The following is a 26199-nucleotide window of genomic DNA, read 5'->3' as shown; positions in this document are numbered from 1 at the left end:
TACCAGTAAAACTGAAATATATCAGTAAGACGCATCAAGCGCCATCTTTAAACAAAAAGATACACCAAACAGAAATGAGGAATCATATAAAAAATAAAATTTACTGTAACTCGTTCAATGATTAATTTTAATTAAATAATTATATAGATCTACTATGTACAAAGTTTTTCTTTTCAGCGATACACACATCTATGTAAACCATGTTAGGCTAAAATCTAATTAAAAAAAAAATAAGGTCTATATCTAAAATTATAAATGTTATACGAAAACTTTTAGTAAATTCGTGGTCGATAATCATTACTTAAAATTGTATTATATAAAATAAAAAAGGGGTTGTTTACCCTTGATCTTAATTAAAAAAAAAATAATAATAATTAATAATACAAATAAAATTATAATAATTAGGTTCTGAAACGGTATGGTGTGTGGAGATCTGCGACGATGACGATTTTAGGTTAGTTTATTTTTTTAAATCTTTTGAGAGTTTTTTTTTCATTTCTTGGCCTACCATAAGACTTCTTCTATTAAGAGGCTTATCGTTGGCACGTTGGCAGATTAACCCTGAAGAAGGCATTCAACTCTATCAGACTGGCTAAAATTAGGAAAACCACGTACATCAGCAGACATATTCTTCCCACCTTTTTATCCAATTTAAACTTGTTCAAAGCGAAGACTACGTAGAGAAGTAATAAAGATGATAAAAGAGAAATCGCACTGTATTCTATTCCTGCTGAGTTAATTCCAACCTAATAACAAAAATTATTAAATTATATTTTTGGAAAAAATCATGACTTAGATTTAATTTCTTAATTAACCTACCCAATATTTTCCTTCTATTGTTGGCATAAACGTCGCTTTTATAAACCACGGTAAACCCAAACATAATAAAATATCAAATGTATTTGATCCTATACTGTTACTAATTCCCATTGAACCATGCCCTTAAAACATTTTTTAAAAATAAAAACCTAAACAAATTTTTTTTTCTCCTCCTACCTTGTTTTGCAACAATAACACTTGAAACAGCTTCAGGAACACTCGTTCCAGCAGCTAAAAATGTAATTCCCATAACGGAATCGGGAATTTTAAGCGTATCACCAATAATTGTTATCATCCAAGCGACAACGTAAGATAACGAACCAATCCAAATGATGCACATCATAAAAGTAAGCGGAAACCATTTTTTAAATCTCGGCTTTTCACAATCTGGGATGGTGAAGAAGAAAACCAAATGGATTGGCCAGGTAAATATCCAAGTTGCCTAACATATAAATTCCTATTTCATTATCTAAATTGTTTCTAATCAAAAATGTTACTACCTCCGTTCGAAAATAAGTGTCCGATTTGTATATTTTATTTGTTCCAAAATAAGCGTCAACTTTAAAAAAAAGTGAAATATAAGTACTACTATATTTTAATTTATTAACAGAAATTTATTAAATAAAAATTATAAACTATTTAATGCCATCTGTGCAGTTTCAACAGCTTCTTTTGAACAAATTACATTTCTTTGTAATTGTCCAGTAGACCGTATTTTTTCTTTCTCTGTGTGAGGGATTTTGTAATTGTTACCTCCTTTATGAAGCATGGAGGACTCCATACATTTCTGCAGTGTCATAAAAACATTGTCTAATTTATATGCAGCAGCAATTAATTCATCTATATTATGCATCAAGCTTTTATGTTGTATAGACTGAATTGCATTAAAAAAGCCTAAATCAAGAACATTAAAGTCAGGGCTGTTTAGTGGCTGACAAATCAAACTAATATTCCATCCATCAGCAGTTCCGGCCCGAATTATTTATTTATTTATACAAATGGATACAGAACGGGACAAACCCTATAATACTGCATCACAACATTGACATAAAGAAATCAAACAGAAATATCAGCGCAATATAAGCCAGAAAAAATACATACAGAGACGCAAACCAAATGAAAATTATACAAAAAATATTAAAAAAAAAATATATATATATATATGTATATAAGTAACAATTGACGAGTGAAATTCGATTAAATTCCGATTAAATTTAATGTAAAATTAGACAAACTATAATCAGACCAGTCCGGTCGGCGAGGCCAGTGCAGCAGTCGTCACCATACGTCTAAATACCGGATACGTGTACCGAAAAATGTCAATTGGGAAACGATCAGCCGCTCTTGCCATTCTCATCATTGGGGAGTGGAGGAACGCATTCGTACGCGCAGCCGGAGTGAAGAACAAAAAATTATATCGCAAATTTCTCGGTGCAACGTGAATATTAATCAAGCTAACGAGCCCGGCGCAATCACACTCATTGTTGAGAATTTTGAAAAAAAATAGCAAATCATTGCAGGTACGACGCTGATGGAGGGACAGAAACCGTAAAGAAGCACAAGTAGAGTCGTAGTCATCATACACTAGATGAGATTTATAACACAAGTACTTCAAACATTTTCTCTGAACCCGCTCCAATCTATCGATATGTATGTGGTAATGAGGATTCCACACAACGCTACAGTAGTTTAGAATACTGTAAACATAAGCAAAATACAGTGTTTTAATTGCATTTATGTTAGAAATATGCTCAGTAGACCTAATAACAAACCCCAACATGCGCCAAGCTTTATTAACTACTCCATCAACGTGCTTTCTGAACAACAATTTCTCATCAAACATGACTCCCAAGTCCCTAATACAGGATACTCGTTGTATACCATCCCGATCAAAGTTGTAATCGAAATGAATGACATTTGATCTTCTACTAAAAGTAATAACATTGCATTTTGACCGGTTAAGCGTCATGAAATTAGCTTCGCAATACCGTTGCAACTCAACTATGTCCAACTGAAGCTTCGAGCAGTCGCGCGGAGACGTGATACGCAGAAAAAGTTTAAGGTCGTCAGCATACATTAAACATTGAGCATGTTTAATAACAGAGAAGATATCGTTAATATAAATAGTAAAAAGTAGCGGACCAAGGTGACTGCCCTGCGGGACCCCAGATGGAACCTGAATAGGGTCGGATAGATAACCATTCACTGATACAATCTGAGTTCTGTCCCGGATATAAGATGCAATCCAACAAAGTAAATTGCCATTAATTTCAAATTTTGCCAGCTTGTTCAGCAGAAATTCATGATTCACTCGATCGAAAGCCTTGCTGAAATCAGTATAAATAGCATCAACTTGGTATAGTTGTTCCAGTGAGTTAAGAATATAATCCGAGTATAGTAGCAAATTGCTCACGACTGAGCGACCAGCGTGAAACCCGTGTTGTCTGGGGTCAATCATACTCTTAACAGCAAAAAATAAACGTTTATATACAAGCCTCTCGAAAACCTTACTGAACTGTGGCAAAAGAGATATTGGTCTGTAATTGGACGCATCATTACGGTTACCAGACTTGAATATTGGTATAACGTGAGCTTGCTTCCAGGCAGACGGGAAAACACAAGTACTTAAGGAGACGTTGTACAAAATAGTAAGGGGAAATGAAAGTGACTTGTAACAATTTTTTATCAAGAAACCAGGAATACCATCCGATCCCGGTCCTCCGGTCCCGTCAATCTCCCTCAGTGCCACCTCCACCTCCGCGCGATCAAAACATAAGACACCAGAACAACCCACAGCAATATCACAACGAGCCGGCCCAGCACCCGCCGAAGCAGTGAAAACTGAGCCGAAGCAATCTGAAAATAAAGAGCAAATGTCCTCACCGACCGTAGCAACAGAGTCACCCAGTGTCATCACCGCTGGAACACCACTTGCACCCCTCCTACGCCTAAGGAAAGACCAGAAGTGCTTAGGATTACTTGTAATATTTGATTCTGTACTTTGAATGTAGTTATTATAATCGGTATTAATAAGATGTTTAGCGCGACCCCTCAACAATGAGAAAGACAAATAATCGATCCCGTTCCCATACCGCTTCCACCTCCTGTGGGCCTTTTTCTTCTCACTGAGAACCCTTATAGTGCTAGGTGTAAACCACACTGGGTATCCCCCGGGTCGTTCTTTGAATTTAGGTACATGTTTTTCAATTGCGTACCTCAAATGAAAATAAAAAACATTCAAGAGACGTTCAATGCTGCCATGCCGCAGTTGAGAGTTCCAATTTATTGATGTCAAATATTGGTTAAGTTCATCAAAGTTTGCCCTACGATAGTTATATGTAACATTTGATTTATTATTTAAATTAGGTTGATTAATTGCTGTGCATGAAAATTCGAGGGTTGTGTGCGCTATGTCCTCATGAACCAATGGGTTATCACTCAAAGATATGTTTGAGATCAGGGGAAAATTTGTTAAAATTAAATCAAGCGTGTTATCGAACGCGTTGCAATAATGATTGTATTGATTAAGGCCACACAGGGAAAGAGCGTCCAGGAAATTGGACGATCGAGCACTGCCGGTACCGATACGAGAAGACACGCACGAGCGATAAGTGCCATCAAGCGACCAGGTAATTTCTGGTAGATTGAAATCACCGCAAATTAAAAATTTATCGTCAGGACGCTGCTCAATAATTGAGACAAGTTGCTCAATGAAAGAGGCAAGAGCTACATTATCATGGGGTGGAATATATATGCAACAAACGTGCAAGCTGGAGTCACCGTCGCGCAGCGTAACACAAACCGCATCGACCCCGCCGAACCAGTCCGGCTGCCGCACAGCAGCCAACGCATCAGAAACACCGATCAGAACACCACGTCCCATCAACCTGCCACCACCCACGTTTGGCCTATCGCATCTAAAAACTTGGTACGAATGAGGCAAAACCTCCGAGGAGTAGATACCTGGGTGGAGCCAGGTTTCTGTTAAACAAATAACATCAAATTCCGCATTGAGCACACTGTTGTACAGAGCAACAAGCTTGGTTCTTAAACCGCGGGTGTTCTGGTAGTACACGGTAATAGGTGACATGATTAATTTGTCTTGGCCTAAAAGAAAAGTGTTTATAAGTTAGATGAAACAAAAAAAAATTACATTCGGTCTATTTCCTTATCGCTCTTAACATGAATTGCACACGAGTCTGGATCCTTTCGAACAAAAATTTTACTATTACGAATCCAGACAAACTTATAACCTTTCTCTCTAGCTTCACCATCATCTATATTACAATGTGGTCGGGCATTATCTTGTTGAATTTTGATGGGTATCTTTTTGCTACCCTTCGGCCACTTTTCTTTTATAGCTGGAATAACTTTTTTGGTAATCATGTCCACATAAATTTGACGAGTAACTTCAACAGGTGTTGTCACTAATGTCCCACGTATATGATTTTTAGAATTTCGTTTTGCTGCTTCTTGAGTTACAATAGGCCATAAGCCTATTGTACCATTATATTCACACTTTTTGTTGTAATCATATCTTGGACGAGCCATTGCAGCTTGAAATATGACTTTTGTTAAGAATCTTTTACTCTTACATGTTCGATGAGGTGTTTCTTCTTCGGGAAGAAGGTAGCGTTTGTCTTAGTTTTGGTTATGTAAAACCATTTTTCATCAATATGAACAAACTCTAACATTTCTTGAAAATATAGGCTAGGTTCTTGTAACATACAAAGTGCAAATTTTTTAGCAATTGACACTGGTTTAAATTTCTACTGTCATAAACATACCCGAGCCACTACGATCAATGAATACCTGTTCGATATAAATAAATTCATAATTACAACTTTTTTTTGTTTGTTGAATAATCCTATAAAAAATCTGAAATCGGATACTTATTTTGGAACGGAGGTAGTACTAATTAAAATGTTGAAAACTTATTACCTGAGTGAATAAACTTCTTTTACTGGGCCATCTCCACAAACTTGATTTATATTCCTCCTCTTTATTACCACCAGAATCTTGTTGGTCGACGACGGCGGCACAATTTTCAATTTTAACCTCGTCCTGTTCTATTTCGACTGCTTCCATCGGAGGACCCTTGATTGATCCGTTAATGTGTCCTGACGATGAGATGGCGTTAGCTCCATTTCCGCTCGAGTTGTTGCAGACGGCTTCTGATGCCTCTGGGACAAAAAAGATCGCACGTTAGAGTTAACGCCGTCACCAAATCCTCCACGCCATCGATTTCTCACCTACAATTTCGATCTTCTGTTTGCCACCTTGGCGTTGCTGTTGTTCGTTTTTAGTAGTTTTTCGCAAATGTTTCAGACATTCTGAAATGAAGACAGTCAACGAGAATGTTACGTTTCGGGTATGAACGTTATTTACCTTTCACCCACTTTTGGAGCGACTTGTCAAAGTACATTATTAGGATGTAAACGGTGTAAAGTAGAACTAATATTAAAGCTTCGTACCATTCAACTCTTTCATCGTGAATTATGCAAATTAATATCGAAACTGTTATTCCGTATGCTAAACAATCTCTTGTTAATGGCCACCAATCTAATGGTACTACTTTTACACCACACTAAAAAAATTATAATATAAAACTTAAATAATTTGAATACAACATCTTTTAGTTGTTGTCTAAATCACATGTTATTGAATAAATTGAGACAATTATATTTTAAATGATAAGTGTTTTAAAATATTTTCAATTATGTAAATATATTCATCACTTATTATTAATAGAGAAATGTGACTCTAAAAGCTAATTCTCCGAAATCACATTAACTTTTTTTGGTTTGCATAAGTTAAAAAATTTTTATTCCAAGTGGATTCATTTAAGCATTTAATTTGCCATAATTTTATATACCAAATCTTCCTCGTTGCCTTCACTTTCATCAGTATGCGAAGCTATGGCTAATATACAGACTCTTTAACATAAATATCATATTAACAGGTCAAACTAGATGTTAAACATACAGGGTGATTCTCAATCTATACGTATAAACTTAGAAATTTACTCCTCATGACGAATAATATCTAATAGGCGAAAAAATGTGTAGTAAAATATTTTCTGTTTCATAGATATCCGTGATATTTACTTTCAAATCAAGAATACATAGAACATTTTAAAATAACATCACAGCAAGTATTCGTAGTTATTTCCACAGGACTGTTACATCCATTGTATTTTTGTAGTCCACTACGGGTTGGTTGCCCGCACTCCACGTCACACTATTTGCCACGCCTGGTAACTGTCTGTGTTTTTAGAGGTTATATGATAGACATTAATACATCTAATAACATAAAACTTAAAAAATAATAGGAATACGTCTAGGATATAACTTGTAAAAACACAGCAAACGCATAGACCATAACAACAGCTGGGCGCGGAAAATGGTGTGACGTAGTTTGCGGGCAGGTTGTCACAACAATGAATGTAGCAGTCCTGTTAGTTATTTCCCATATTTTCTATCAGTTGGGCTCCCCGAATCCACGATCTCCTACTAACGCAAGCCTAAATCAGGGTATTGGCGGATTGTCTGGGCAGCAGCATATACCTGATTTTGCAATATTTGCTTAGTATTAACTTCCGTGGCGTACACTATGCTTTTTAAGTGACCCGAAAAGTATAAATTAAGAGGATTGTGGCCGGGTGATCACGGTGGCCAGGCCATTGGATCATCTCGAACTATCCATCTTCCAGGACAATCTTCCAAACACATTACCTAGATGCCGCCGATTATATCGGATATCTAGGAAACTAAATAACTTTTACTGGAATTTTTTTCATTATTTGTCATGAGGAATAAAACCCCAAGTTTATGCGTATAGTTTGAGAATCACTCTGTATACAAATTTTATAGATTTGTGAGTATATACAGGTGTCCCACGTAAGCGGCATAAAGGAACCAATATACAGTTCTTCTTTAGAGAAAAGTTGAATTTCAATTACAAAAAAGTAGAGTTTTAAATGGAACAACCTAAGGACAGTAGAATCTAAAAGGACTGCTACATCCATTGTTGTAACAACGTCCCTGCGCACTACGTCACACCATTTGCCACGCCCAGTCAGCTGTTATTGTGTTCTTTGCGTTTGCTGTGTATTTTTAGAGGTTATATCGTATAACGTAGACGTATTCATATTAATAGACGTATTAATGTCTATCATATAATCTCTAAAAACACAGCAAACGCATAGAACTCAATGACAGTTAACTGGGCGTGGCGAATAGTGTGACGTAGAGTGCGGGCAACCAATCCGTAGTTGTTAAATTCTACATACTGTCCTAGGGAATGAATTTAATTCTACACAAATCTGCAATACATGTCACTATACCTACCAGTTGCAGTTTTTGAGATATTGAGACAGATCTTGTTTATTTTATTTATTTTGTACGACGTTGTTATGGAACAACTGTATGTATACATTTTTTTTTGTAATTCGCGACGGTAATGAAAGCTATTACAGTACTCAAACGGGTGCTGTAATGAGATTTTAGTAACATTTTATGGAACCAGTTCCAGTTGGTGATATTGGGTCATTAATTTTTCCAGTTGTCAATGTGACAATTTTTGTCTATGGATGTTTAACACGTTCTTTGCATGGAATACAAGGTCCACAATTATGAGGACATTGAACTTTGAGCAATTTCTCTTATTTTAGGAGGTGTACATGAAACACTTTTTTCAGACATTTTATGTTTTGACAATTTCTAATTGTCAACTGCCACATACCTATTTCCCTACATTGTCAAAATTTCTTTTATGCTTGTTAAAAAAAAGGATAAAAACGCGAATTACAAAAAATAGCATAAAAAACACGTGTCATAAGACTTAAAGCACTCATTCATTAAAAAGCTCGTGGCTTCACCACTGGTTTTTCAACTTGAATGACTATTTCCGTTTATAGTGTGGTATATTTCCTAACGCTTATTAAAAACATGGCCATAATCCATTAAGAAATCTGATTTTAATAGAATTTCCGTCACATCAATTAAAAAAGTTTTTCAACTTGATTTTCTATAAAGTCCAACCAAGTGTTCATTTTTCAAGGATTCATTTTGATGAATCCTTATGTTAATTGTAAATTGAAGTTCCCGATTTTGGACATATTCAACAACATCTTGTCATAGAGCATTGAATTGAGTTTGTCTTGGTGAGAACATTAAGTACAGATGAGTACTCAAACTCATCCCATCATTACCTTCATTCCTTTAACTTCATTGTAAAGGCAAAGGCTGTGTTAAATTTTTGTGGGTTCTTAAAAATGAGCAAAAAGACTTAAAATTATACTAATGTCATTTAACTTGATAAAATAAAAATCTCAACAACTAAGCATTAAAAAAAGTTCTGCTTAAAATATATGAAATAAAACTTATTCGGTTGAAAGAAGGATAAAAATAATCTTCCTCTACTACCTTCTGAGTGCTTATTCGGCTTCTCCAGAAACACACACAAAACTCAACTTTAGAAAATGGACTCTTATTTAACTATACCTACAAGAAAAAAATGAAATGATCTTCATTTATGATACACTATCTCTAGCTAAAGTACAGAGTAGTTAAACAGTTTTCTGCAGAATACGATAAGAAATTATGCACCTAGTGGTTGTTGAAAATAATGAAATTATAGTATTCGAACCAGTTGCTCATGATGTATATTTGAACATCCAAGAAATATCGTAAAAATCAGGAATTTCTCGTATCATCAATGTCACAAATCAACGTTAATCATGACCACAAAGATTTCCAAAATCGACGAACGTTTTGCCAATTAATCAAATAAGACTTTTATTGCTGGAGTTCTATTCTCTAATCAATCAACATTTATTCCATTTAGACGTAGTATGGTGATGTGGTCAGCCATGTCGTCCAAAATCTTCCCCAATTATATCTGATATATTTTCGAGATATGTACAGGCGTTTGCCGTAGGTATCAATAAGTGATAATTGAAATAATGGAAATCGCTCAAAATGGTGGCCTATCGAGCAATTAATGTGATTGTCAATCAAGTTATTCAGAAAAACAATCAACCCACATACAAAAGGAGAAGTAACTGGCTAAAAAACTATTTATTGCATAACTTTGAAAACTATCTATAAAGATGTGATGTACTTTCAACCTCATTTCGCACAACAAAGTCAAGTTTGTTAAAAAACAGAACTTGTTAAGGAATTGAAAATCCACGTATAATGAAGGCGTATATCTTTGTTCATAACATAATAATCTATCTTTCATACCATGAGTTAGAATTTTTGGATTTAACAAGATGCTCCAACATGACATATTGTGGCATAAACAACGAATTTAGGAAGAAATTACCAAAACCAGACAACTCTAAAATTGGTTTCTTTGGGGTTTTCTGATGGAAAAATTGAATAGAATTGAATCGAATAACAGAAATTCGACGGATTATGCAAATAATCATCTGCAAATATGACAAATCGTGGTCGAAAATTTTGTCAAAAGAGGGAACGTTTCCCAACAGGATCTAAGACGGCATTTGCTGGACACAACCAGTGTTGCCGCACCGAAGAAAATAAATGTACCAAAATTCTTACTGAAAATGAAAAAAAATGTACTGAATTGAGAGAAGAAATAGGAGACTTTTTTTTTAGGTAATACAAAATTCCAAAAAGGTATTAGTTTATCACTGGCCTCATTGGTGACACGAACAATTTTTGATTAATTGTTTTGCAAGAAGTAAACTTTTCACGGCTGAAACGCTCAAAGATCACAAACGGTAAATTCTAAAAAAGTGGTACTGCATTCCCTAAAAATGTACTAATTTTAGTACAATAATTGTACTAATTACAAAATTTTGTACTGGATTGCTACTTTCACGTACTTTATCCATCAAATCGTACTGAATTCAGTACAATTGTACCGAAACGGCAACACTGGACACAACCCATATTTATAATTATCAATGAAGCGATCAAAAAGAATCAATACATCATTGTTCGTAGAAATTCTAAGATAACAATATTGCCAAAAAGAATTTGTAAGTAGTATACGTACATTGCTAACAATATTGTATTTAATATTTCTAGATTATCATAGTTGTTGGTCAAAATGTCCTGAAACACAAATATTACTTGCCATTCGAGAATAGTGATTAATAATTTGAGTTGATGGCAGTTTTGCAATCACTTCAAGAATGCAGAATCGATTATCAATATACCAAACTTATTTATAACATCTACAAGAATGCTACAATGACGGTAACATTGCATGAAAGTACTGAAGAAAGTAGAAGTAGTAAAGTACTGATTGTGAGTAAAACAATTATTGAACCCAAATTGTTCATCACAGTCCTCAGAGTGCATTTAAATAACTGGATTGGACCCAAAAAGGTATAAACATTGATTGCAAATGCTTAAGTAACTTGCGCTACGCGGACACTATAGTTCTTATATCGGATAGCTTTGGAGAGATTAAACTAATGCTGAACGACTTAAAGGAGGTGTGTGCAAGAGTCGGGATAAATATACAACGAGGAGAAATTAAAATTTATGATAAATCTTGTTTCAAGCTCAACATCAACATTGGGGATAATGAGATTGAGAGGGTTGACAGTATATGTATATCTTGGCTATGAGGTTCGTGAATCGAGAGATAATCATACAAGCGAATGAAACAGAAGGATCATACTCATATGGGGAGCCTTCGGGAAACTTAGAGATACCTTCAAGAGAAAAGGCTAAGAAAGAATTTCAATCAATGCGTGTTTCCCGTTATGACATAAGACTTCAAAACTTTAACATTAGCGGTAGCCACTGCCAGGAGGTTCCAAGTAACGCAAAGATAGATGGAGAGGTCGATCGTGGGTCTAACTCTAAGGGACTACATACGAAATGAAGACCTATGAAGAAGAACTGACGTAAATGATGTGGTCAATATTGTGGCAAAGCTTAAGTGAAACTGGGCGGATCTTGTCGTGAGAATGAAGAATGAGCAGTGGACAAAACGGTTGCTTGCGTGGAGACCGCGAGCGAACAGACGAAGTAGACGTCAAAAGAATGACCAACAATTGGATTCAGACAGCACAGAAGTCTATATCCAATAATGGACGCAGAGGCCTGCTTCTAAATTACGATAGATTATTCTAATGATAAATGCGTCTTTGATTGTTGACAATTCTTCGTCTTCAAGGTCCTCATCTTCTTCCCCTTCATTTTTTTACAATGCGTAAGATACGTGTCTAAAGAAATAACCATGATATGTGTTCAGTCGTTCATCTAACCATCGAGACTGCGTGAGTCCCAAGTCAAATCTCCAAATATTGGATAAGATTCAGTTGAAGACTCCAGGCTGCTTAGTGAGAAAATTAGAGCTAGTACTTTAGCTTCATTCAAGCTAACCTTATTGGTTTGGAACTAATCCACAAAGCTGGCATGTGGGAACAGCTTCGGGGGTGCAATATATAGGCATAGGTCGAGGAAATCGTTGTGGTTAGCAATAAGAATTACTATTGTAGATGATGAACACTAAATTCTTAATATTGCAAGTCTGAGACAACTAAATTTAATCAGTAAACAATTCGATTGTAACTTCCTATAGGAAATCATGTAATGTATTTAGCAAATATGAATCAATCAGGTTGAACGAATATATTGATGCTATCATTATTAACAAGTAGATTTGAAGAAACGACGTGGTGTCTTAGAACTAGACTAAGATAATAATAGGGATAATAATAAGATATCTTGCAAAATAATTAAAATTGTTTGAAATGACCTAACAGATAATAGTGGAACATGAGGAAGTATCAGAATAAATTATTCAAAGTCCGTCCCATAGATAGTGGGTAAGTAGGAATCTACTTACTATTAGATGGCGGATAAGTGTCTTTTATGTATTTTGATAGCCATGAAACATTTATGTAGTGTATAAGTTAACTTGTTGCTCATAGAATTGGTTTGTAACAGTTCACGTCACAAGTCACAATAGTTCATAATGTTATTCATGATCATCTAATTATAAAAACACAACATCACACCAATTAATATACTTCATCATATTATTCAACAGAACTATTATAGATTTGGTGACAAAATTTATAAACTTGAACACGGATTACCGATTTATATACGATTTATATATAGATCACATTAAAAACAACTTCATTATTAATCATTTGAACCCTTATTCCAAATATATTGTTATATGGATCAAATATGTGGATGACCTTTTTCTAGGTCTAGTGTTAGTTCTAGTTTCAGTTCAATAAAAATATGTAACATAATGATATCTAGTATCTAGTTCTAACTAGTGCTACCTAGCACTGTCACCAGAACTAACACTAGACCTAGAATTAGAATCATTCGGGTTTAGTCTACTCTAAAGACGCACGGGTAAACCCGAAACTTTCTAGTTCTAGGTCTAGTGTTAGTTCTAGTTTTAGTGCAATAAAAATATGCAACGTATCTTATGTGGTATTTTATGCTAACTAGCGCTACCTATTACTGTCATTAGAACAAACATTAGACCTAGAACTAGAAACATTCGGATTTAGGTTTAGTGTTAGTTCTAGTGTTACACTCTTAAGAGTGCGGCTAAATCTAAATGTTTCTACTTCTAGGTCTAATGTTAGTTCTAGTGATAGTGCAAGTGTATGATTCTAGTGATTCTAATGATTCTAGCTCTTGGTTTAGCACTGCATAATAATTAAAACTAGAAGTCTGAAGACGCACGGCTAAAGCCGATATTTTCTAGCTCTAGGTCTAGTGTTAGTTCTAGTTTTACAATAGTACTATCACTACAACTAACACAAAACCTAAAACTAGAATCATTCGGGTTTAGCCATATTGAGAAACGTGCGGCTAAATCCCAATAAACATTTTTGTATATTGCATCTTAAGTGAAATTCACTGTACATTTATATATTTGTAAATATACAATGTGTCCAGATTTCGATGCCCAACATTGGTATGTCGGCTATTATAAGAGATAGAGCAACTATTAAATAGGGACTGTTTCGCAGAATTCAATGCTCGCAACAAATCATATTTCAATTTCATCCTCACTTTTTTCATTTTTGAGATATAGCGCTGTTTTGAAGAGCGCTGAATTTCACTTAAGATGTAGTATACAAAAATATTTATTCGGATTTGGCCGCACGTCTCTCAATATGGCTAGTTCTAGGTTTTGTGTTAGTTGTAGTGATAGTACTATTGTAAAACTAGAACTAACACTAGACCTAGAACTAGAAAATATCGGGTTTAGCCGTGCGTCTGCAGACTTCTAGTTTTAATTATTATCCAGTGCTAGACCAAGAACAAGAATCATTAGAATCACTAGAATTATATACTTGCACTATTACTAGAACTAACATTAGACCTAGAAGTAGAAACATTTGGGTTTAGCCGCACGTCTCTTAAGACGGCTAAACCCAAATGATTCTACTTCTAGGTCTTGTGTTAGTTTTAGTGATAGTGCTAGTGTAAAACTAGAACTAACACTAGACCTAAATCCGAATGTTTCTAGTTCTAGGTCTAATGTTTGTTCTAATGACAGTAATAAGTAGCGCTAGTTAGCATAAGATATCACTATGTTGCATATTTTTATTGCACTAAAACTAGAACTATCACTAGAACAAACATAAGACCTAGAACTAGAAACATTCTGGTTTAGCCGTTTCTTATAATAGCCGATATACCAATCAATGGTGAGCATCGAAATCTGGACACACTGTATATCTATATTTTCTGGTTAATTTGACATCATTCCTGAGTTACGTTAAAAAATATCTGCATTAGTATAGCTTAAATCTATTAATATATTAATTTTAAGTTTGATTTATAGACTAATTTACGTCAATTAAGTAATGTGATATAAACATCAACTATTACAAGACTATACAAGTTGTTTATTTTTGTTTTCTTACCATTCCAGCACCGATTCCACAACACGCTGCAACGGCTAAAATATTAAAAACTGCCGAACCTACGATTGTGCCAACACCAATGTCACCTTCGGTAATGAAGGTTCCTATTACATTGACAAAAAGTTCTGGTGCAGAAGTTGCTGCTGCCATAAAAGTAGCACCCGCGACATCGCTGGACATATTTAAAGCTACAAAAAAAAACAGAAAAATCGTTGAGTTAATGATTGATTTATGTATTTTTGATAAATTTTTGTTACCGTGACATATTTTTTCGACTGCAGGAACGAAAAACTTGTCACATACAACGGCTAGCGCTACAAATAGGTATAATGATACGAATATATGGACAACTATACCACCATCTTGCCTTTGTTTGTCCGTGAAAATATCCTTGGGAAAGTCTTCGATAGCCGGTGGTGTACAATTTGGACCTAAAATTATTTTTCTTTTGAGAACAAATTTTTTAAAGAAAAATGTAAACATAAATATAAAAAAAAGTCGGTTTAAATGATTAATATTTTTAAACCTCAACTTCCTTAATCAGCTTTAAATGCCTCGAAATGAATCTCACGGTGGACTCAGAGTAAGTGCAAGTTCAACTCGCATTCAGAGGTCAGCGGCTATGAGCGTTGAGATCTAATTCAATTAACTACACACACCGCTCGGAGAATGTGCTGACATGAACATATCCAGAACTGAAATGCTTTCGGCTAATCTTTGTAAAAAAAAGTTATAAAAAATATCCGTACTAAAAGTAAAAAGAATTTTAATTAAATTATTTAATTCATTTAAAATACTAGCGCGTACGATATTTTCGTTTAACATTTTACGATTTAAGTATTGTTGTTGTATTTTGAAGGTAAAATGGGGACACACCTACTATAGATCCAAAAACGAACCAACAATAGCCATTCAATTTACTCGTTTTTTAGTTAATTGTGGTGCGTGCCATTTGATTTTTTTATCTAGAATGTTATAAAATTACCTATTTTTGAATATCACAAAAATTTTTTGTGTAACTTTATATGAGAAAGTAAAAATAATTCCTTGTATTTATTTTTATTACTTATTTATATAATTAAAATTAATTTTATCTTTCATGAATTAAATTGTTAGATGAATCAGAAGCCTAATAAAAAATTCACCTTTTCTTATCTACAGGAACATTTTTAAAAATCTTTTTGTCCCACGTAGTGATGTTTACACATTTTGTAAAAGTAAAGAAACAATTAAAGGTAATAATCTCCCCTCTAAATCATTTTAATCAAAATCAAGACTTGTCTAGCACAAAATTTAGTAACTTACCGTACATTTTCGTAGAAATAGAAATTATTGGTGTGACCACCGGATAACAACTAAATTAAAAAAAATACGAACAATGCCAATGTCTACACGGACATTATATTTAGGTCGTCACAAATTAGGCACGGCACGAAACGTCTCGTTAAAGAAGAAGGGTCATGTCATCGTTTGACCAAAAGTAATTTTTTCCGTTTGAAGAAAAAAATAACAATAAAATTTAGATCTGCGTTGGAAAAAACAACGCGGTTCTTACGTTCGAGGGAAAGAATGAAGCACACACTCACATGAGTCAGTTAAAGGCATTTGCTCTCTACATGATTGGAAATGATTAAAGCCCAATTGCCATTGGCCGGGAACAAATTTAACACAGCATAATCGACCGATTATGAGATGCCGAACTTTAAAAAAATGTTAACAAGTTATGCGATTAAAACATTTTACACATTGCAATTTATTACCTAAAGCCGATAAGGTATTACTAAAACACAAACGATTTTTTGTGGTGTAACCTAAAAACGATTTATCGGTTTGTTTTATCACCCAAAGTATTTTTTGTTTTAACATGAAAATACAACATTAATTTAAAAGAAAGTTTACCTACGTTTGAGGATGATTGCTTCAATTGGATCAACTAGAATACTCTCGTACAAAGTATCTTCAATTAAGGGAATATAAGGCATCTTCAAGTTTTTCTAATTATTTGTTAGTTGAACTTGAAGAGCAACCGCACTTTAATAACATCGAGATTTCGGACTTGTTTTATATCCCGCGTTATCTTTAATTGTGGTTTGTTGAGGGCTTTCGTTCGAAAAATTAACTCCTTTTAACAAAGAGTTATTATGGATAAATTATAAAACGCCACTATTGTAAATAAGGCAAGATTTAAAAAGGAGTTTTAAAAAGCTGTGACGTATTGAATGAGATTTTGTTATAGAGCAATAAAAATTAATTTAAAATGTGATTCATCAAATAAAAAAAGAAATGGATACATTTTAATTATGAATGTATATTTCGTTTTATTCAATTATAAACAGTTTTAATAAAGTACATGTAGCTATTTGGGATAGGAGGAATGGGAATAAGAATGGCGAGGATGGCACAGTATCTAATGATTCAGAGTCAAGACAATAACCTCGCAAGAAGAATGTGGATTACGAATAAGTACATGGAATATCAAGACAGTGATTGGGAAAGAGGTGGAATGGGAGGAAACCACGGATGAACATGGATTCCAGAGTGCAGGGTAAGCGATTCATAGGGAGACCAAGAACAACATGGGAAGAGAGAGTGACGCAGATTGTGACCAACCGAGGGATGCAGCAGCTCAAGGATCTTGCTGAGGAGAGGAAAAACTTCAGAAAATGGATCCGAGGTCAAAACTCTTGAGTCTTGGATTTGATGTAGTTATAATACATCACAATAATTAAAAAGAAAGCTGATAAGATATGTCAACTTATTTGGATCCAAGATACAAAATAAACTTTTTTGATACTGATTTAACTAACGAAGCAACTCTAAAAACACGATACTTTAATTAATTATTGGCGATATTTCCACAAAGATCCTTCAAGAAATGAGTTTTATAGCGAATTTTGCAAGTTGTCGATGAAAATTCCAATATCGAAAATTTTATCAAAACTTCAAATATTATTTTCTCAAAAACTAAAAGTTATCTTTCAAATCATGTTGGTTCATTGGAAAGAGGACACTATTATTAACACTTTGGGAAATTTGCATACTCATATTCCAAGACATCGATTTTATACGAATTATTAAAATTTAATCGGCGAAAATTGCAAAATTCGAAAAAATTGTCGATTACTTCAAAAATTTATTTCTCAAGAACTAAACGTGATTTTTCAAAACGGCTTTTTGCATTAAAAAGAGTGTACTTTAATTAATAATTGGTGACATTTCCACAAGGATCCTTCAAGAAATTAATTTTATAGCAAATTTTACAAGTTATCGATGAAAATTGTAACATCGAAAATTTTATCAAAACTTCAAATATTGTTTTCTCAAAAACTAAAAGTTATTTTTCAAAACCGGTTGGTTTATTGGAAAGAGGACACTTTTATTAATACTTTTGGAAATTTTCATACTCATTTTGTAAGAACTGGATTTTATACGAATTTTTAAAACTTAATCGGCGAAAATTACAAAATTAGAAAAAATGTTCAATCATTTCAAAAATTTATTTCTCAAGATCTGACAGTGATTTTTCAAAACGGCTTTTTGCATTAAAAAGAGGATACTTTAAGTAATAATTGGTGACATTTCCACAAGGATCCTTCAAGAAATTAATTTTATAGCGAATTTTACAAGTTATCGATGAAAATTGTAACATTGAAAATTTTATCAAAACTTCAAATATTGTTTTCTCAAAAACTAAAAGTTATTTTTCAAAACGGGTTGGTTCATTGGAAAGAGGACACTCTTATTAACACTTTGGGAAATATTCAAACTCATATTCCAAGAAATGGATTTTATACGAATTTTTAAAACTTAATCTGCGAAAATTGTAAAATTCGAAAAAATATTCGATCATTTCAAAAATTTATTTCTCAAGAACTAAAAGGAATTTTTCAAAACGGCTTTTTGCGTTAGAAAGAGATACTTTAATTAATAATTGGTGACATTTCCACAAGGATCCTTCAAGAAATTAATTTTATAGCGAATTTTACAAGTTATCGATGAAAATCGCAACATCGAAAATTTTATCAAAACTTCAAATATTGTTTTCTCAAAAACAAAAAGTTATATTTCAAAATGGGTTGGTTCATTGGAAAGAGAACACTTTTATTAACACTTTGGAAAATTTTCATACTCATATTCCAAGAACTGGATTTTATACGAATTTTTAAAACTGAATCGGCGAAAATTGTAAAATTCGAAAAAATTGTCGATCATTTAAAAAATTTATTTCTCAAGATCTGACAGTGATTTTTCAAAACGGCTTTTTGCATTAAAAAGAGGATATTTTAATTAATAATTGGTGACATTTCCACAAGGATCCTTCAAGAAATTAATTTTATAGCGAATTTTACAAGTTATCGATGAAAATTGCAACATCGAAAATTTTATCAAAACTTCAAATATTGTTTTCTCAAAAACTAAAAGTTATTTTTCAAATCGTGTTGGTTCATTGGAAAGAGGACACTCTTATTAACACTTTGGAAAATGTTCGTACTCATAATCCAACAAATTAATTTTATACGAATTTTTAAAACTTAATCGGCGAGAATTGCAAAATTCGAAAAAATTGTCGATAATTTCAAAAATTTATTTCTCAAGAATTAAAACTGATTTCTCAAAAACTAAAAGTTATTTTTCAAATCGTCTTGGTTCATTGGAAAGAAGACATTCTTATTAACACTTTGGGAAATTTTCATACTCATATTCCAAGAAATCGATTTTATACGAATTATTAAAATTTAATTGGCGAAAATTGCAAAATTCGAAAAAATTGTTGATCATTTCAAAAATTTATTTCTCAAGAACTGAAAGTGATTTTTTAAAACGGCTCTCTGCGACAGTTCTGTTAGTAATGCATGTGATGATGAATTACAAGCGAAGAGAAGAAAACTAGACGAAACTGCAACAAGAGATTTTATATATCGTATTGGGACTGTTACAATGAGGTTGCTAATGACAAACCTGATATATGTAAATAAAGTTGTATTCAATGAAAAACGTCCTATTGGGGTTGAACTTGATTATTATTTGCAGTGTCCAACACCTAAAAGAGATAATAATTCCTGTGAATTTAATATCCGGCCAAACCCAGATATTTGATAACTATCCGGTATCCGGTAGTCGGATACTTGCCGGATATCCGTTCCACCACTAGTTTGATGGTTACATTATGGCCTTCCATAATGCATTTCACCGAATTTAGTTATTAATTACTTATGCTCAGTGTGGAAACTTCAAAATTGCTCTCTTTTTTGAGAAAGTAATAATATAAAGCGATTTTTTAAAGAAAATTGTATCAAAATATATAAGGTCCTTGAAGATCTTGCTACGAATCAAGAGTGTAACGCAGCTATGAAAAACGAAAGCACTTTCAATTATATATGATAGCTTGGCAATCAAATTTTATTGTTGCCAGGGTCATAGTAGCAAAGTATGGTTAAATATTAAAATACTCTTCAAGATGTTAGCATAAATTTTCTTGAGAAATTAGTGAAATAGCCGTATTACTCGTTGGCAAAAAACAAGATATCATTAAGATACCAACTCTCCGGAAGAACGCTATCGTAAGATTGTTTACATATCATCAATAAAGGGCCGGTATCCGCGAATCCATTAGGTTTGATGACCAAACTAAAATCTACCAAACAATTTTATTTTATACAAAACTGTGTGAAAAATGTGAAGAAAGTAACTCATGATTATAATCTTGTCAAGGGAAGCCAATTATAATAAATCAACACTTCTTGATGATTCGAACGAAACGTTTTCAAGCAGCCTTAGGTAGCCAATCATTATTTCTGTGACTTTTACGTATACGAGTAGTGCCGTTGAAAGAAGCTTAAACACATTAAGGAGAGTGATGACGTTTCCATGGTTAACAATAACTGACCATCGATTGGAGTGAACTGTGCAATGCTAAGAGCTCACCGAGAGAAGTTGACAAAGATCGATTTTGCAATGGATTTTTCTTTTCCTGGTAAGTGAAAATAATAACAATGTTTCAATAATTAAAAAAATAAACATTCTTCCGACGTCTATGACATAATAACTGTTTAATAAGTGTTTGGACAAATGTAATAGAAAAGATCAAGCTTTATTTATATTCAATACTTGGTAAAGTCTCCACGTGTGGCAAGTACAGCTTAAACTCTCCTTAGCATGCTTTTCACAAGTCTTTGCATGATGGTCAATATATTCAATGCTATAGATCTCGCTGGGGTTCAGATCTGCGTTACTGTAACTGCCATAATAACTACCATAACATAGGAAGCATAATAATCGCTCACCTACCACGTCTGTATTACATAGGCTATTATCGATTTTGGGGAATTGAACTCCCTAGATATGCTCCTTAACACGTTGGCTGCCATGGAATCTGGGGATGAAGTGAAACCTGAAACGTCAGTTCAAGAGGAAGCTGTGTAAGAGGAAACAGAAGAATGGCAAGAGATACGTGTGAACAAATTACCACTTCATATACAGTTTTTAGGCTCAGAATCATACAAAATTGATGCATTGATACACAAAATCAAGAAAGTGTTACTGCCATGCAGATATACCGGAAGTTTTTTGACGCAGAAGTTTTGAGTGTTATTGTTCACGAAACAAATAAAAATGCTGCAACTACTATTCAAAACGGTCGACCAAGTCACTCGGCCAGAAGCAATAAATGAAGATGAAATGTGGAAGTTTTTTGCTGTCCTTCTTTATATGGGATTTGTAAGGTATCCTAAAATAGCTGATTATTGGTCGACCAGCATTTTATACAAAGATTGTATCATTCCAAAAGTAATGAGCAGAAATAGATTTCAACTATTGCTGAGATTCGTTCATTTTGCTGATAATTGGACGGCTGACAGATGTGATAGGTTATACAAGGTTAGAAATCTAATTGACATGATGAAGGAACGATTCAATGTCGAATACGTGCCTGGAGAAATGATAGCTGTTGATGAAACAATGATTCCTTTTCGTGGCCGATTATTATTCAAACAGTACATTCCCAACAAAAGCCACAAGTATGAAGTGAAAATGTTCAAGTTGTGCAATCCAATTGGTCATACATTGAGCATGTCACTGTATTCTGGACAAACAGTTACTGGACCACAGTCTGCTGGACTTGCTGAAAGAGTAGTTATGGAACTTGCAGAGCCATATTTATCTGAAGGAAGGCTTATAATAATGGATAACTTTTATACATCAGTGTCATTGGCAATTTCACTTTCACAGAGAGATACCCATTTATTAGGTACCCTAAGGAAGAACAGGAAGTACTTACCAAAGGATATCATGCCAAAAAAACTAAAAAAATGATTACTTCCTACACAAAAAACATACTTTGGAAAAGATGACAACTGGACGAAGAAACAGGTTGGGAAAGGAAGTTTGTAAGCCAGTTGCTGTTTTAGAATACAACAAGGGCAAGCAAGGGATAGACCTTTCGGATCAAATGTCAAGATATTTTACGCCCTTGAGAAAAACCATCAGATGGTATCACAAAGTAGCTTTTGAGGTTTTATTGAATACTGCTGTAGTCAATGCGCTTTTCATTTACAATCATTTTCACAAAAGGAAAATTCATATTGCGTCATTCAGGGAGATGCTTGTGCTTGAGATGCTAGGTATTGAAAAGAACGACGTTACACCAAAACGTTCAGATTCCCTGAAGCACAGCTTAGTGGAAAGTGGAAGGACGTTTAGTGGCACAAAAACAAGGAAAATTAGTTTCCACAAGATGTCATGTTTGTGACAAGTATATGTGTCTTCCATGTTTTACAAAACTTCATTGAAAATATAAAGATAATAAAGATAATTTTTGTAAATTAAGATCTCATTCCACTTGAGTAATCCTGGTGATCCTCATGGCACTAAAGTAAAACAGTTGTTACAGCAGTGCCATGAGGATCACCGGAGAACTCACATCTTTTTTGCTTTCTACCCTCATATACCATTTACGTGTAAAAAAGATGTTTTTCAAAAAAGAAACTCTAGTGTACCATTTTTTTTACAGTAGACCCTAGTGAATTACTTAATTGGTTGTATGGTGGCAGCCAACGTGTTAAGGATCGGTCAAAATCAAATAACAATATTCCCTCTTGACAGTTCTAATGTAACGAGATATCATAAGACCAAATAAAGATAAAATAGCAGACCAAAACTACTATAAAACAAGACCGTTGGAGATTCTAGAAAACAATATAATTGTAATACATTGTATGTTTTTTAGTCGATTATAATGATTCCAAAAAGATTATACATAGCCATCTGTTTTTATTTTTATATGACAATTGACAAATTTCTTGATAAATTATTAATTTTGAAATGGTGGTGGGAACTAATGTTCGGAGGTTAATATATATTATACATTTTTTGGTTAAAAGCTACAACAAAATTCTTTTTGAGTAACTCTTCAACTTTGGATCTGAGGCCATTTAAGTTGTTCATTTCAATACATAATCGGATGCAAAGCCTATAATATTAAATATGGTGAAAAGTAACTTTTTGTACCTATTTTGAACCATTGAATGGTATAGCAAAAGAAAGATATGACATGCCACATCCTGGCTAAATATGACAAAATTTTGCAGAGAAACTATGGTTCATTGGAAAGTCAAGCTAAAAAAAATGGCTAATAAGAAGATCATATGGATACTGTATTAACCATTTCTGAGCAAGAAGGAAGTATACACGAATTTTCGAATAGAAAAAGTGTAGGTGTAGTAGTATTGCATGTTTATATTGATTTAGTATGTGATACACAAAATCAATAAGGATGAATTATAGTGCTTGGTGATGGTGTTAAATGTACGAATGATATTATACTTTATTAGTAGTTACAATTTCAACACGAAGAATTAATGGACAAAGTCATATGCCACCTTTTTATTGTAAGAGTGAAATATGTAAATTTTTTGAGAATATTCTTAATAATGCTTGATTAGAAATTATAAGAAGTTTCAGTTTCAATACATATGAATAAAATATCGTCTATCTAGAGAATGTCTAATACAGGCCATGAAGAACCTCAACATTCCTACGCACCTTATCTCACTAATAAGGGAAACACTGAGGGTGGAAAGCACAGTGAGAATTCAGAATGAGACAACAACATTTTAAAGTAGGAAGTGGTCTACGACAGGGAGATGCACTGTTATGCATACTTTTTAACATCACCCTTGAGACGGTTGTAAAAGAAGCAGATATAAACATCAGGGTCTCAATCATGAGCAAGAGTGTACAAATATTGGCTTTTGCAGACGTCGTGGATATAATCGCAAGATCAAAAAGTGATATGATCGAAATATTCAACCTTATAGAAAGAGCAGCTCAACTGAGTGGTTTAAGGATTAACCCAATAAAGACAAAATACATGCACGTCAATAGCTTAAGACAATCGCAAAACCTAAAAATCGGAGACTACAAATATAACACTAACAATAACACTAATAACACTACTGGTTAATGCAGAGAAACATCTCTGATGAAGTAAAAAGGATCCTTTTAGCAAACAAAACTAAATAAATAAATACTAAATGCCACATATACAAAACATTAGTACGACCAGTGCTGACATACGGATCAGAAACGTGGTCAGTGACCAAGAACGATGAAAAAGCACTTGCTACCTATAAAGGAAAATTTTGACACACATATTTGGAGGAACATTAGAAAACGACCTTCGGCGGAGACGCTATAATTTCGAACGGTACCTTGTCTACAACGACCTACGTTGGTTAGGACATGTCGTAAGAATGGAGGATGAAGAGACCTCAAAAAAGATATTAAAACAAACACTAACCGGAAAAAGACCCAAAGAACGGTCCATGCTGAGATATCTGGACCAGGTGGAGGAAGATCAGAACCCTAGGCATAACTAACTATCGTAACAGAATGCGTAATAGGTCGGAATGGAAGAGGATCTTGAAACAGGCTAAGACTCACAAAAGGTTGTTATGGAAATGATGATGATGTCAGATGCATTAAATCGCAGATGAAAACCTATCATAAGAATTACTATATAACACCAGATTTTCTTAGTCACTTATGATTTTACATTACGCTTGGGGTCATCAGGGACCTCATAGTGTTATTAAAGTTAAAAAAGATACTGTGTTCAAAGCATTATATTGAAGTCTTTTTTGAGACAATTCCTTGTAATTCTGCCCATTAAAAAAATCATAAATAAAAAAGTCAAAAATATAGTTTAACATTAATTTTGTACTACATAGTACGTTGTAGGATATACGAAATAATATCAGACCTGTTTGGGGTAGTATCAAGTATTGTCTTTGAAGAATTGTGTGAGAAATTTAGCTGTTTTATAAGATACATAATTAAGTTTTAATAATCAAACAAATAAGTGAACTGCATCAGCATATGCCGCTATTAAGCTGCTTTTGTGGCAGTGTTATCTATGTATCTTGCATAGTAATATGAGAAAAATCCAAAATATTTAATATTTTTAACAGACTCAAATTTTTCAGACTCTAATATAGGTAATACTTTTGCCATCAGCTATAAAATTTAGCACTTCTACAAAATAGATGTAACGGTGCAGAGTGGATTGTTTCAGAATCAGGATTCATGGTAAGGCGACATATATTGGACAGACTTAGTTTTATTTTCATATTTCTTTACTGTCAAGTAAAAGTTGACTGCTACGATTGTATCTGAACTCCACCTACTCTGTCCTGCATTCAGTTTATAATAATTTTATGTTATTATAGTTAAGTTGAGTATGCTATAAGAAGGTTATAGATATAATAAGAATCAAAAGTTTTTCTTTTCATAGTCTACACTGAAACAAATTATTGAACACACAGTATAACTAGATGTGCAAATAGATTGATGCTCTTAAAAGTATTATAGCGAAGATAGACATAGAGTTATCAAGTTATTTATATTGATGTAGTATTCAAAGCATGAACAGTATGAAATATAAAGTTACAAAGTTTGTAACAGAGATTTTAATATTCATCAAAAATTCAATTTTGATACCATGTTTGCGTATTATGAAAAATTAATGAGAACTGACGTAAATGAAATGAATTAGATAAACGTATAATTTGGCCGGAAGCAAGAACAAATATTCTCAAGTGGTGTTTTGGGAGTAATCAAATACACGTACGAGTAGATAAAAATTGTGAGATTTTCGGACGCGATGGCGTCGTCAGCCGCTATAAAGTCTTTCTTCACCGTTCCGGATGACAATCATTCACTTAGAACCGGGGCATTTAAAGCAGCAATTTAGCGTGTTTAAGAAGGACCGCGGACGTAGACGCGCGCGCGCAACCAATTTTTCCGGTAAAGCAATTTTCTTTTCTGGCATATCCCGAATTGCGCCCAATTAGAAATAATAAAGATTTTTTTAAATTTACCTGCGGCAAGTGTTTCGAAGTCCATATTATCCCAAAATAATAATGAGACCGAGCAGAGCACTCACTGAACCCAACAACTATTTGCTCCCTACTGCCTACACGGTCATA

General features: G+C 33.7%; 1 protein-coding gene across 5 annotated transcripts; it reads right to left on the bottom strand.

The window, feature by feature from the left end:
* Window positions 1–109: 109 nt before the first annotated feature.
* Window positions 110–26199, bottom strand: LOC111416896 (sodium/potassium/calcium exchanger zydeco). Of its 5 annotated transcripts, none has more exons than XM_023049014.2 (10): window positions 26092–26199; window positions 15084–15147; window positions 14974–15030; window positions 14717–14904; window positions 6208–6406; window positions 6072–6152; window positions 5761–6002; window positions 997–1261; window positions 820–941; window positions 110–746 (listed from the first exon to the last, which is right to left on the bottom strand). In XM_023049014.2, the coding sequence occupies exons 4-10, from the start codon at window positions 14894–14896 to the stop codon at window positions 534–536; spliced, it is 1302 nt and encodes a 433-aa protein (XP_022904782.1). In that variant the 5' UTR covers window positions 14897–14904; window positions 14974–15030; window positions 15084–15147; window positions 26092–26199; the 3' UTR covers window positions 110–533. The 5 variants fall into 5 exon arrangements, with proteins under 5 accessions (XP_022904782.1, XP_022904789.1, XP_022904797.1 ...); XM_023049021.2 differs by having other exon boundaries at window positions 5761–6000; window positions 6076–6152; XM_023049029.2 differs by having other exon boundaries at window positions 14974–15147; window positions 26092–26195.

The sequence above is a fragment of the Onthophagus taurus genome, chromosome 6, assembly GCF_036711975.1.
Source record: "Onthophagus taurus isolate NC chromosome 6, IU_Otau_3.0, whole genome shotgun sequence".
Lineage (NCBI taxonomy): Eukaryota > Metazoa > Arthropoda > Insecta > Coleoptera > Scarabaeidae > Onthophagus > Onthophagus taurus.
This window is presented reverse-complemented; position numbering and strand designations above follow the sequence as displayed.

Excerpts from the sequence above, each read along its gene's own strand:
- LOC111416896 (XM_071196582.1), bottom strand. The coding sequence starts at position 16,698 with ATGCCTTATATTCCCTTAATTGAAGATACTTTGTACGAGAGTATTCTA. Across the intron at positions 15,148-16,619 it reads TGAAGCAATCATCCTCAAAC|GTCCAAATTGTACACCACCG; the intron begins GTAGGTAAACTT and ends AAATAATTTTAG. Across the intron at positions 1,262-5,760 it reads AAAGAAGTTTATTCACTCAG|GCAACTTGGATATTTACCTG; the intron begins GTAATAAGTTTT and ends TTTATATGTTAG.